Source organism: Mollisia scopiformis, assembly GCF_001500285.1.
Source record: "Mollisia scopiformis unplaced genomic scaffold LY89scaffold_22, whole genome shotgun sequence".
Taxonomy (NCBI): Eukaryota; Fungi; Ascomycota; class Leotiomycetes; order Helotiales; family Mollisiaceae; genus Mollisia; species Mollisia scopiformis.
In genome coordinates, this window is record NW_017263602.1 from 129,548 (window position 1) to 141,724 (window position 12,177).

The following is a 12,177-nucleotide window of genomic DNA, read 5'->3' on the forward strand; positions in this document are numbered from 1 at the left end:
GTGGACCACCCAGACACGCTGACGAGCATGAATAACTTGGCAGCGACGCTTTGGAACCAAGGCCGGTGGGACGATGCTGAAAAGCTAGAGGTGCAGGTCATAGAGACTCGCAAGACGAAGCTCGGAGTGGACCACCCAGACACGCTGATGAGCATGAATAACTTGGCGTTCACGTGGAAGGGAAGCGGTAAAGGAACTAAAGCTGTAAGGCTTATAGAAGAGTGTGTACGAATTCGGAAACGTGTTTTAAGAATTGGTCATCCACATTACATTTCGTCCTACAAAGCTTTAAAGATATGGAAGGCTAAGCAAGAGGATATTGTTGTATCGTCAGTTCATAGGCAAACTTGATTAATGTTAAAGCGTGCTTTAATATGTGTAACTAAACGACTAATTAGTACTTTCTAAGTAACGTACTGAGAGTGTTTAAGCACTTAAGTAATGCACCTCTGCCGACATCAACAAGTTCCAAGCATAGTGTCACGTGAAACAGAGTTTAGACGAAATGTGCAACGTAAATATAATGGGGCATGCAAGGCCGTTCTCTACTAAAATCGCCGCTCGCTTCGATCCGAGGTACCGATCCGCATATCGATCCTGCATGAATTTGGACGCCACAGCGATTTCCTGCGTATTGGGAGGGACTAGAGCTGAGTCAAGACATTTTTATATAATTCAAGAATAGTATAAACTAGGTGATGCAGCTGTGGTAAAGAAAGTCTGTTACGCTATAAAAGGAGACTCTTTACAAATCAGGCGTGAGGTGGTGACGCGGACATGATTTTTTTAATCGAAGGCATTTAAGGTGTGCGGGAGTGGCTACGGAATATAACTTTCAAAAAATCATAGGAGATTTTGCGGTGTGCTTAGATTTTTATAGTGCTTGAAGTCAATGTACCGGTTAAATTTTCCGGCACGGAGGGTTTTCCGCTACGCAGGGATGGACGTTATGGCCATACTTTTATCATTACATAATTTGTTCAAAGCGCATTCATTGAGATTATCTCAAAGATCTTGCACTGATCGATCCCCATGCATCTGGGGAATGACGACCGTTGCTCCATCCTCCAGCATCAACGCTCATGCTTTCCTGGCTGACATGTCGTGACCCATTTGGATTCGGTGCGAAATTCGGCATCTGGCCCAGTGTATCTCCTGGACTCTGCATACTACCTCCACTTGATGCAAATGGATTTTTACTTCCAGTTGGCATTGACAAAGGGCTGGACACACTTCTTTGCTGTGGCTGGAAGCTCTGTGACCCAGGAACTGATAGATTCTGAACTTGTGCTTGTCCCTGGTCCTGTTGCTGCTGTTGAGGCTGCTGTTGCTGGTGAGGGGCAGGAGCTAATTGAGGATAGTTGTATAAGTCCAAAATGCTCCGCTTATCTGCTTTCCCAGTCTGCTGCGCCATCAGAGGAAGCGTTTGCTGGCGATACTGCTGATATTGAGGTTGTTGTTGGGACTGGAAATCATAGTTTTGCGGTGGTGCTTGCTGTGCTTGAGAGTTCTGAAAGAATGGGTTCATCTGTGGTTGAGTTTGTTGTTGCGCGTTGTTCTGAGCAGCCTGGTTGAAGTATGGATTCATTTGCTGCTGCTGTAGCTGCGCCTGAGCACCATTCTGGTAGAATGGTGAAGAGGAGGGGTACTGCTGCTGAGGCGATTGCTCGATGGGACTCTGGTAGAGGCTCTGAGGAGTTGCCAGCTGCTGGATGTACGGGTTACTCGGCACATTTGTGTTCAGTGTTGGAGGTTGTTGGGATTGCTGCATGAACGGGTTGTAACTGTTGGTCTGCTGTGGCTGCTGTGGTTGTTGGGCAGAATTCTCGTAGATCACAGGAGGATAGTATTGCTGAGGTAATGAGGGGACGGGAGGAGTCATGGATTGTTGATAGAGCTGTTGATGCTGGGCGGGTTGTGGCCCCGGGAAACCACCAGTATGGTGGGGAAAGAGTGGTGGTTGAGATGATGACACAGACATGCTCTGAAAAGCCTGGTTTAAGTTGTATTGTGACTGAGATGGAGCGAGACCAAATGGGTTGGTAGATTGGGTCTGCTGATAGGGATTGTTGCCCATCATCGGGTTCTGCGACCGAGCCAAAGAGCCAGTCGACTGCGAGGACTGAGGTTGCGCTACGGGTGGTGGATTATCAAGCACTTCCCATGGGTTGTTTGATACCTTCGGTGAGCTTGCTTCTCGAGTCCGATTGATTGTTAACCCAGCACCCATGGGCGCCCGTGATTGTGAAGGGGTAGGCGTCTCTCTAGCAGGTACTGGAGCTCCTCCACCCTCCCCAAGACGGACCAGAGTCTCAATAGACTTTTCAAGGTTGCCACTAAGTCCTTTCAAGACTGCCATATTCCTGCGCTCATCCGTGAAACCCATATCTCGTAGCTTAGCCATCTTTGCTTCCAGATCATCTTTCCCATCAGACGCCACCGATGTACCAAAGATTCGAGATGGCTTACTCCTTGGTGGAGATGGTGATTGCTGTCGTGAGATCTCTGCTTCTCTTTTAGACTTCGAAGACATGGGAAAGATGGAGGATGCTGATCTGAAGCCAAATCTACTCCCAGGTTTCGGCGGCAACGGCGGAGGCTGGTCATCTGAATTCGTGCTCCCTGTATTATTTCGTGCTTGTGCCGTCACAGCCCTCTCTTGATATTTCTGCCTTATAAACCGCTCCATAGCTGAGTCTGCTTCGTCGGCATCGATGGGAATCGGTGGCCTGGCATTTTGAGGATTATATATTCGATTCGAAGCAATGTTTCCAACGCGCTTCATATTCTGCTGGACATCAGACCAATTTGGAGTGACGGAAAACCTGGAACATATACCTCGACTTGTTCATTCGACCAAGAGTCCATGCTCAACGATTTGACCTTTGTAATGTGTGTCCCAAGCTTTCTGTGGAGAGCGGCGCACCGCATGCAGAGGAAGATACCCAACTACCTGCAGTCAGTACATTTGTACGGTCGAGGACTTCTAGATCTTAGATTTCTGGTGACTTACGCTCCAGCTAGCCCATCCTATTGATCCATAGTCAGCGATTGTGCAATGTTGCTTCACGGTGTGCCATGTCTCACCTGGATTCCGAGCTTGACAATCCGCGCATGTGTTGTTTCCTGGCACCGACTTGATGAGATCCTGAAGGGTGCGCTCATTGCGCGCCTGCTGCCGTTTACTCAAAGCGCCTGACATAATGTGAAATTGTGATAAATCAGAATGCTGCGATTGCTGAAGCTTCCGGTGCCCAAACGAAATGGAGATGGAAAGTGAAACTCCCAGCGGCCGCGAAGATAGAGTTACAAGATTATACAATGCATGTATGCAGGAGAATGTACAAGCTCGTGATGATCGTTGCAGTCGTAAATCGTAAATGCACACGCCGAACAATGCAATGCAATGCGCTGGAACTGTGTGAGAAGGGAGAAAAGGAGGAGAGAAAGAATCGATAGTTCTGGGCATGTCGGGCAAACCAGCCAAAACAGTCTCGAGTCGCTTGCACTTGCAGGCTTGTAGCAGCGCTAGGATGTCTTGGGCTTGGTGATGTGGTCAAAGATCTCGCCCCTCGAGTTGCACAGACTCATAGGAATAAATCCACCTCATCTCACATCCTGAAGTTGATGTCTACATCTACATGTTTATCTTGTTAGCATTGAGTGTTAGAGACGAGGCTCAAGATAATTTGTCACCGTTCTCTCAAAGTCCCAGAGCTTTCCGAGCTTTTCAAGCTTCCCCTCACTAATTTATTTAAGTCTTAAGATATTCATTATCCACCCCGCGTCACAGGGGAAGCGCCTCTTAAACATTTTCTAGAATGACGATACGACCCCTAACCACAGAGAAAGTTCCATCAAAATGCAAAACACCCTCTTCCATTCTCAATGTTGTTCCGAGTGCTTATCTCATTCGGTGTCATGCTTATCTCAGTCCCTGTCTTTTGTACGACGACAAAATTTTCCTCTACTTCCGAGAGGGTTACTCAGTGATCTTCCGTTTGTATACAGCTCATCACAGCTGAATCTCATCACCGCTCTGCGATAAAAGATCTGCGCCTCAGCTTCCTTGGTGTTCGCTTTGATACACTGCTATACGGCAGAATTATCATTCACCATGGCCTCGGTCATCACACCTAGTTTCCACGCTTCCGACAATTCCGAAAAGGCATCCATTCAATTACTCATCAAAGCTTTGGAACTTGAACCACATATTGAGGGAGGCTTTTTCAAGGAAACGGATCGAGCTCCAGATACGGTTCCCTCACCCTGGGAATCCTCAACATCGTCGACTTCGGAGCTGGCTCCACAACGACCAGGCTTCGCCCCAGGCTTACGAAACTCATCGACCACGATATATTATCTCCTTACCGAGAATGGTCCCCAGGGTGGCTTTCATCGCAACAAGGGCCGTACAGTCCACACGCTTCATCGTGGACGCGGCCGCTATGTCATTATTCATGCTGATGACGACGGACCAGAAAAGAGGATCGAGACTTTTGTTGTAGGACAAAATGTTGAGAAGGGCGAAAAGCTTCAATGGATTGTAGACGGTGGCAAATACAAGGCCTCGTATCTACTTCCCGATCAGGAAAATGGCACAGAGAGTCAAGGACTTCTAATCAGCGAAGTTGTCGTTCCTGGATTCGAGTATTGCGATCACGACTTCTTGGCTGCAGAAAAGTTGACAGAGCTTGTGGGTAGCAAGAAAGCAGAGGAATTGAGTTGGTTATCGAGTCCATTGGCGAAGGGAAATTAAAGTGTGGTTTTATTTGGATGAAAGTGTCTCCCAAAATACATCAACTGTTGGGAGGTTTTATGGTAACGCTATGTATACCTGAATACAAAAGTACTTGAATTTCATTGGACGAGTGTCCCAACCACCAAGACATTCCAGAACAGTTTTGACTTTTAAATGCTCTAATTCTTTGGGGACATCAAATTGTGGTGGAGAGTGCGTGAAAAAGCTAGTATTCCGTTCGCTGTTGAATGTCAAATCTCAGAGTGAGTATATAGACAGATGGCATGCTGTTTTTTCAACGGGGCCAAATCGAGCTGTTATGTTAGTGAAATGCACTCATTTTCCATTTGGAGGACTTTGGAGCATCGTGTTGGCGAAGTTGGAAGAAGAGTCGATTTGAGCAGGTTATGATTTCGGCTACGCTCTCAGGAGGAAAGTTCGCTACCTAATCATCCCATAACTCCCAGTTTCAATCAGCATGCCTTCAAGTCATTTGCATCGCTCCAGATCGATTGTCTTTCTTTCGGGATATTGAAGACGTGTTGGTGATTCAGATCCTATTTTTGAATATCATTTTGTCAAATGTAATGATATCACAGTCAGAGAGAAGATTGTCCCAGAAATCGTGGGAGATTCAAACAATATACGTTTTCTGGCGGTCGCAAGTTTCAAGCTTCTGGGGGAAGAGAATGGAAGCTACGAGACGTCACGGTACACTCAGTCTTACAAGTTAAGTTAGGATAAATCACATCAACACTCTGAAGAATTGCTCAATGACGGATAGAAAAGTTTTCAGCTCGCTAACCTATACACAAGCTTTCCTTCCAAACCACAACACCTCTAAACACACCTGTACCAGCTACCAAATGCAACAAATAAAATTTTCCCAAGGTCCGACTTCGACAGAAGGTGAAAGTCTTATATAGATACCGGTGGCGTGGTTTTAACAGTCACGGCGAAAGAGCCATTAGGAGCATCATCGCTGCCATCGTTCCAATACAGAGCAAAGATACCGTCCGTTGTGGTTGCATTTCCCCAGAACATCATGTCATAGTTCGAGGACGACTCTACGTATGCAACGTTGGTGCCAAAGAAAGAGAATCCAGTGGTTACAGCTCCGGTGGGCAAAGAGGAGCTGTTGCTGGAGGCAAATCCGACTTGAGTGAAGGAACCATCGGTAGGGACAATGTACATGTCGAGGGTCTCATTGAAAGACACATTGGGATTTGTTGTCGTGTTTGGCTGAATGGTCCACGCAGTGGTGGTGTCATCAGGGTCGAGTGTGAATGAGATGTTGGTGGAAACACCTGCGTCAAGAGTGTTTGCGGACATGCCAAAGTAAGCAAGTCTGAGAATGTTAACACATCTTCTAACCGAGTTTACAGAGCGAATCTTACCCATCAGCATAGAAAATAGGACCTCCATTTGAGGTACTTCCATAACAATAAAGGACGACATCACTCTCACTACTGCGCCTGTGAGGAAGCGAAGCCGCAGTGGACAAGGCGCCGAAAGCCAAAATCGCGAAAGTCTTGAAAAACATGTTGGAAAGAGTGTTGATGTTAGTGAACTAGGAAGAAATGTTGAAGGCAAGACGATGAGAGAGAAACTCCTGCTTGATTAGGATGACTTGCGCTGGTAGGGGCGATCGCTCATTATGTATTTGGAGACCTTAGCTTGCGATGGGCCTTCAGAAGAATTTTCAAAAAGGGAGCTTTAAGGTTTGTTCGGTCCACTTTTACTGGCATTACGCATGCTCTTCCGGCGCGAACTCAATATGCTGACGTCTCCAGTACTGAGGCTTAGCTCAACGGGCATACAAAGTGACGACAACCCTGCAATTCACACCGTGGTAAGTCACCTGAGTGAGACTACGCTGTCGCAGGAGCTAAGTCTTAGTATTGGATGAGAGAGTCTCCCTCAGTGTGAAAGACCCACTCGAGGTCTACTCTCCCAGCAGCTCAACGCTTTGTGTGCAATACTACTAGCTAGCACCCGCAATGGCGCATTGTCACTTAGGTGAGCTAATACAATACCGGTGGCTGCGGAGCCCTATGGATGACTTTTGAGAATTCGAAACATCGACCATGGGGTGTTCCTTGGTGAGCAATCATATCGTCAGAGTTCTATATCTGCAGTATATCCCCTGGCTCGGTACTTTCTGAAAGACCTGATTGGCCTTTAACTCCTAGGACATTCGCAGCGCCATACGAATGAGCTTGGGGGCCAACTTACAGTTTGCACGGCGCGTGTCAATCTATGGGTCTTTTTGCACGTGGTCTGGTTTCATCGACCCCTTTTGGGAGGAAATCGACCAAAATAGTACCAAGATGTTCATGCAATCGGCAATCTACCCGAAAGCAGCCACGACTGGGGTCAGTGTCCACCGGAAAAACTCCAAACCACGCATACCCGAGGCGTGTATCCCAGATCAGATGAACAGTTCCCAGGCATAATACCGGCCACGCAAATCATTAGGTGTTGTTGTTTCGAACACGATCACTGGTTCGATGTTTCGTTATCACAGCTGAATAATTCGTCGCTTTACGAATCTCATCAACCAATTTGAGCTTCTCCGCTATCACGGACCTCAACCAAGGGCGGTCCTGGCCCGTTTACTGACCAAAGGGGACGAGGCTCAGCCTCCATGGTGCGTGCCAAAGGAGAATAACTCTATTCAAATGTTTATTGTGCCCGCGGCATTGCGACAGTGAGGCTAACCCAAGAACACGCGTTGACTCGCGAGTACATCCAAATTTGGAAGCAAGTGCAAGTCCAATGCCTCCTTCTGATGGCAAAACACCGGGTACAGAAGCCTTGATGCTGTCTGTAAACCCCGAGCTGTATATAACATGACGAACTTGTCCACCCCAAGAAAGTCTTGTTTTTCATCATCATCATCATCATCATCCTCAACATCCATCGATCCCTCTCATTTATTCTGTTGCAGATTCTTCATTGCTTTGCAAGTCTCTTACATCTATTCTTTCACTATCCACTGCTTTTCAGCATGCGTCTTCTGCCTGCCTTCTTGGCCTCCAGCCTTGGCTTGATCCTTTCTGGCGCTTCTGCCGCACCTCATGTACAGCAGCTTGACAAGAGATGCACCTATTCGGCTTCTGATCGATCATGCTGGGGTGACTACGATCTTTCTACAGACTATTACAATGAAGCTCCTGACACCGGGGTAACGAGAGAGGTTTGTAAATCGGAATGTCACTGTGAACTTGGGACTTACAAATACTTAGTACTGGCTCGATATAGTCAACACAACGGCTTCCCTTGATGGTGTTGAAAGAATGGTCTTAGTTGTCAATGGCACTTTCCCAGGTCCAACTCTCTTCGCTGATTGGGGAGACACTGTTGGTCAGTGACTCGCTCCTTTTCCTGACAATAGGATCTATTACTGACTATCTTTAGTTGTCCACGTAACAAATTCGATGGAAAACAATGGAAGCAGCATCCATTTCCACGGTAAGTCATCAGCCAGGCCCATCTTCCAGTACCGGGACAATGACTGACTCGTAGACTCTCAGGTATTCGCCAGAACTACACTAATCCGAACGACGGAGTTTCCTCTATCACTCAATGTCCGACTGCACCTGGAGAAGTAAGCCACTGTCAAACAACAAGTCAGCCAAGCTAGTACTTATCATTCTTAGTCAACAACCTACACATGGAGAGCCACCCAATACGGGACAACCTGGTACCATTCTCACTTTGCTCTTCAAGCCTGGAATGGTATTCTAGGTGGAATCATTATCAATGGGCCATCAACAGCCAACTACGATAACGATATGGGCGTGATGTTTCTCAATGACTGGAGTGAGTACACACTTTGGGCAGCTTTCAAGTACTCAAACTAATCCGGACAATAGCTCATCAAACCGTTGATCAAGTTTATATTACTGCTGAAACTTCGGGACCACCAACCTTAGATAACGGCCTTATCAATGGTACTAATGTTTACGGAGATCTCGGTTCTCGCTTCAACATGACTTTCACAGCTGGTGAATCATATAGAATCCGTCTTATTAATGGGGCCGTTGACACTCACTGGAAGTTCATGATTGATTCGCACAATTTGACGGTCATGGCTATGGACCTTGTCCCTATTGAGCCTTACGAGACCAATGTCCTCAGCATTGGAATGGGTCAACGATACGACATTGTCGTGAACGCTTCTCAGACATCTGGCAACTTCTGGATTCGTGCCATCCCACAAACGTCCTGCAGTGACAACGACAATGCCGACAACATCAAAGGTATACTTAAGGTATGTGACTTCTTCGAGCTTGATTGTCTGTCTAGGTTGTCTCACAAGTTTCACTCGCTGCATGACCCCAATGTGGCCAGACATTGCAACAACTCTCGAATAATGTTCAAAAGAAGTACACTGACGAAGATTGAAGTATGACTCCACGGATACCACAGAGCCCACCTCGTCCGCATACTCCTATATCGACAGCTGCGATGATGAAGATATGTCCGACCTCGTCCCGTACCTTGCCCTCGATGCCAGTGCCGATACCGAGGAGGATGATTTTGCTGTCACAGTCGGAAAAGTCAACAACTTGTTCAAATGGTACATGGCAGCCACTACTTTCGTCGCCGAATGGGATGACCCAACTCTTCTCCAAATCTACAACAACGATACCAACTTCACCACCTCCTCTCATGTCATCGAGGTCGATACCGCTGATGAATGGGTCTACTTTGTCATCGAGACTACCCAGACTGTGCCTCATCCCATCCATCTACACGGGCATGATTTCTATGTTTTGTATGAACACCTTTCTACTCTCTAATTCAAAAGAGAGCTTTGCTGACTCCGAGATTCTGATTGCAGGGGCCAAGGAACTGGAACTTACGATGCTGACACTACCACACTCACTACCACCAACCCACCCAGAAGAGACGTTGCCATGCTGCCTAGCTCAGGATACCTCGTCATCGCATTCCTGACTGACAATCCAGGCGCTTGGTTGTTGCATTGCCACATCGGATGGCACACATCTGAAGGTTTCGCTCTTCAGATTGTTGAGCGATACAGCGAAATTGCTGCTCTCATCGACTACGATACCATGAACTCGACTTGTGCCGCCTGGGATACTTATGTTGCTGCTGACGATATCGTTGAAGACGATTCTGGAGTTTAGGTGTCTGCTTTTTGGATGAATGTGAGGGATTGCAGATGATTGAGAAATTGCTGTTGCTCTTTGCACTATACCACTGCGTTTTCTTCTATTGTTTTTTTTGTTTTGCAATGGTATGGAGTCATTCTTTTGGTTGGGAGATTAGATATGAGGGTTTGAGGAGCATTGGGGACTTGGAAAGCGTTGGTGCATTCTTTCATGGGGCGGAGTTGAGCATTGTAGATGGGATGGGTGTACATTTCATACATTTCGTACACGATATACTAAAAGTTCTCACTCTATACTTCGATCTCTAGCTCTCATTTTAGGGTACGGTTTCCTGAAGTAGGGGCGAGTTGTTCATTTGCTCCCGCTGTTTCCTCTCGGCTCAATGTCCTAAAGTTCTGGGCTGGAACTTTTGAAAGTCAAAAAGTGGCTCGATACTTCTTTACGTTACAACAGACCCTTAGGCTCCCGTGAGCTTGATCCACTTGCTTTGAAATCAATGAAATTTACCTTTGTTGAAACGTTGATCTCTCAATGTCGGGCTGATAGTCATGCCGTTTCTTTTAGACGTCAGTAAACTGACCAATCAGATCGCGTCTTAGAATCCGACTCGGTTCGGATCCGAAAGGGGCATCTGGTATATAAATCAGGACAATTTTCAAAATTAATTTCTTGCATTCACACATCATTTCTCCATTCAATTCAAGATGGCGCCAACGAAGACAGCCCACAAGAAAGTCCTTGTCACTGGTGCGAATGGCTACATTGGCAATGCCGTAGCTCGCGCCTTCTCCCGAGCCGGATGGACTACATATGGACTTGTTCGAAAAGAGTCTTCCCTTCCAGATCTCGCTTCAGATGAAATCATTCCTTTGTTCGGTTCCCCATCCGATACTTCCTTCGTCTCTAATCTCCAGGAGAAAGGCATCGTGTTCGATGTCATTGTCTCAACTACCGAACAGATCATGAACTACTTCCCTCACTACAACGAAATCGTCTCTCTTCTCCGGATTCTTGCTAAACAAAGTAAAGACAAAGGAATTCGACCTCTCGTTATTTTCACAAGCGGCTGCAAGGACTACGGCACGTCGACCTTCCTGTCGACATCCAAGGACAAAGCTCCCCACACAGAAGAATCACCACTTAATCCTCCAACATTGCTGATGGATCGTGCAAATGGAGCAATCACGATCTTCGAGCACGAAGATCTCTTTGATGCTATTGTCACCAGACCAACGAATGTGTATGGTTTGTCATCCAGTTTCTATGGGTTAATCTTCAAGTTTGCAGAACAGGCGAAGAAAAAGGGTGTTTGGCAGATTGATGAACATCCTGATACGATTTTGCATGCGATGCATGTTGATGATTGTGGAGAGGCTTATGTTGCGCTCGCGGAGGCTGAGAGGAGTGTTGTGAAAGGGCAGTGTTATAACATGTCTGCTAGCGAGTGGGAAACGCTTAGAGATGTCGCATCTGCTGTTGCAAAGGAGTATGGGGTAGAAGATGGTGTAAGATTCGTTGAAGGACAGGAAGGAAGACTACCTGTTGAGCAGGATTGGAATAGGATGCTGCTTGGGTGGACTCAGTGGATTGGGAGTGAGAAGTTGAGGAAGGATACTGGATGGTACGACAAAAGGCAACTGTTTTCAGAGGGGATTCATGCGTATAGGTTGGCATACGAGGTTTCCATTCAGAGAGGTGGCGGTGTCTTGCAGAAGATCGAGAATAGGAAGGCTGCAATGGAGCATAACTAGTAGATCGTAAACGATGTTGAGCTTCGAGATCAAAGAGAATTTTATGAATTGCCGTAAGAATTCGGAACATGAGATAATATTGTTCTAGAATTTGTAGGACAAAATAAGTGGGTTGGGTGCTAAGAGTGAGCTGAGATTTGAGAGACAAAATTGTGTAAGAAGAGCATAGATACATTCCTATCTCGAGTAATTTGCTTTACCCACTTATGTTGTCCCATAAGATGTGGAACATGCTATACAACCATGAGAATGACGGTCATTCAACTAACATTGTCAAATTTTCAACTCCAGGAACATCAACAAACTATACGGAAAATTCGACCTAGTCATTAACATTTCCCTCAAAAAACCTCATTCAACAATTAGCCGACTCAGTCGGACAAATTTGCTTTCTCGTTCGGTTCCTGCCATCGGCAACCGAAATCGCGGGGCAAAATGCGGGGAATATAAACTTAACGTCCCAGCGTCCACTCCACAACATTACTCTACTGCATGTCCACAGGGCCAAACATTTTGCCTGAATTGTATCCAAGATCGTTGG

At 46.5% G+C, this 12,177-nt stretch overlaps 6 protein-coding genes across 6 annotated transcripts; 4 read left to right on the forward strand and 2 right to left on the reverse strand.

The window, feature by feature from the left end:
• Positions 1–3: 3 nt before the first annotated feature.
• On the forward strand, positions 4–414 carry LY89DRAFT_757405 (uncharacterized protein). The gene has a single exon (XM_018221412.1). It carries the CDS (start codon positions 28–30, stop codon positions 349–351), a length of 324 nt encoding a protein of 107 aa, XP_018066194.1. The 5' UTR covers positions 4–27; the 3' UTR covers positions 352–414.
• Positions 415–1,000: 586 nt separating this feature from the next.
• LY89DRAFT_593415 (ArfGap-domain-containing protein) lies at positions 1,001–3,202 on the reverse strand (the record flags this gene model as incomplete). The annotated part of the gene is made up of 4 exons (XM_018209749.1): positions 1,001–2,788; positions 2,839–2,949; positions 3,014–3,030; positions 3,088–3,202. 4 exons carry the CDS (start codon positions 3,200–3,202, stop codon positions 1,001–1,003), a joined length of 2,031 nt encoding a protein of 676 aa, XP_018066195.1.
• A 915-nt stretch (positions 3,203–4,117) lies between these two features.
• On the forward strand, positions 4,118–5,018 carry LY89DRAFT_653304 (uncharacterized protein; the record flags this gene model as incomplete). Its single annotated transcript, XM_018212244.1, has 1 exon — positions 4,118–5,018. One exon carries the CDS (start codon positions 4,118–4,120, stop codon positions 4,757–4,759), a length of 642 nt encoding a protein of 213 aa, XP_018066196.1. The 3' UTR covers positions 4,760–5,018.
• A 641-nt stretch (positions 5,019–5,659) lies between these two features.
• LY89DRAFT_738487 (uncharacterized protein) lies at positions 5,660–6,284 on the reverse strand (the record flags this gene model as incomplete). Its single annotated transcript, XM_018220375.1, has 2 exons — positions 5,660–6,089; positions 6,139–6,284. 2 exons carry the CDS (start codon positions 6,282–6,284, stop codon positions 5,660–5,662), a joined length of 576 nt encoding a protein of 191 aa, XP_018066197.1.
• A 1,857-nt stretch (positions 6,285–8,141) lies between these two features.
• Positions 8,142–10,264, forward strand: LY89DRAFT_688346 (putative laccase-2). The gene is made up of 6 exons (XM_018215689.1): positions 8,142–8,215; positions 8,278–8,351; positions 8,404–8,566; positions 8,620–9,017; positions 9,154–9,524; positions 9,591–10,264. Exons 1-6 carry the CDS (start codon positions 8,182–8,184, stop codon positions 9,898–9,900), a joined length of 1,350 nt encoding a protein of 449 aa, XP_018066198.1. The 5' UTR covers positions 8,142–8,181; the 3' UTR covers positions 9,901–10,264.
• Positions 10,265–10,572: 308 nt separating this feature from the next.
• On the forward strand, positions 10,573–11,750 carry LY89DRAFT_688347 (NAD(P)-binding protein). Its single transcript, XM_018215690.1, has one exon. It carries the CDS (start codon positions 10,590–10,592, stop codon positions 11,634–11,636), a length of 1,047 nt encoding a protein of 348 aa, XP_018066199.1. The 5' UTR covers positions 10,573–10,589; the 3' UTR covers positions 11,637–11,750.
• The last annotated feature ends 427 nt before the right edge of the window (positions 11,751–12,177 follow it).

Bases quoted from the DNA above. Each gene is read 5' to 3' on its own strand.
- LY89DRAFT_757405 (XM_018221412.1), top strand. From the start codon at position 28: ATGAATAACTTGGCAGCGACGCTTTGGAACCAAGGCCGGTGGGACGAT.
- LY89DRAFT_688346 (XM_018215689.1), top strand. From the start codon at position 8,182: ATGGAAAACAATGGAAGCAGCATCCATTTCCACG. The intron at 8,216-8,277 runs GTAAGTCATCAG...GTAGACTCTCAG, and splicing joins AAGCAGCATCCATTTCCACG to GTATTCGCCAGAACTACACT. The intron at 9,018-9,153 runs GTATGTGACTTC...CGAAGATTGAAG, and splicing joins ACATCAAAGGTATACTTAAG to TATGACTCCACGGATACCAC.
- LY89DRAFT_688347 (XM_018215690.1), top strand. From the start codon at position 10,590: ATGGCGCCAACGAAGACAGCCCACAAGAAAGTCCTTGTCACTGGTGCG.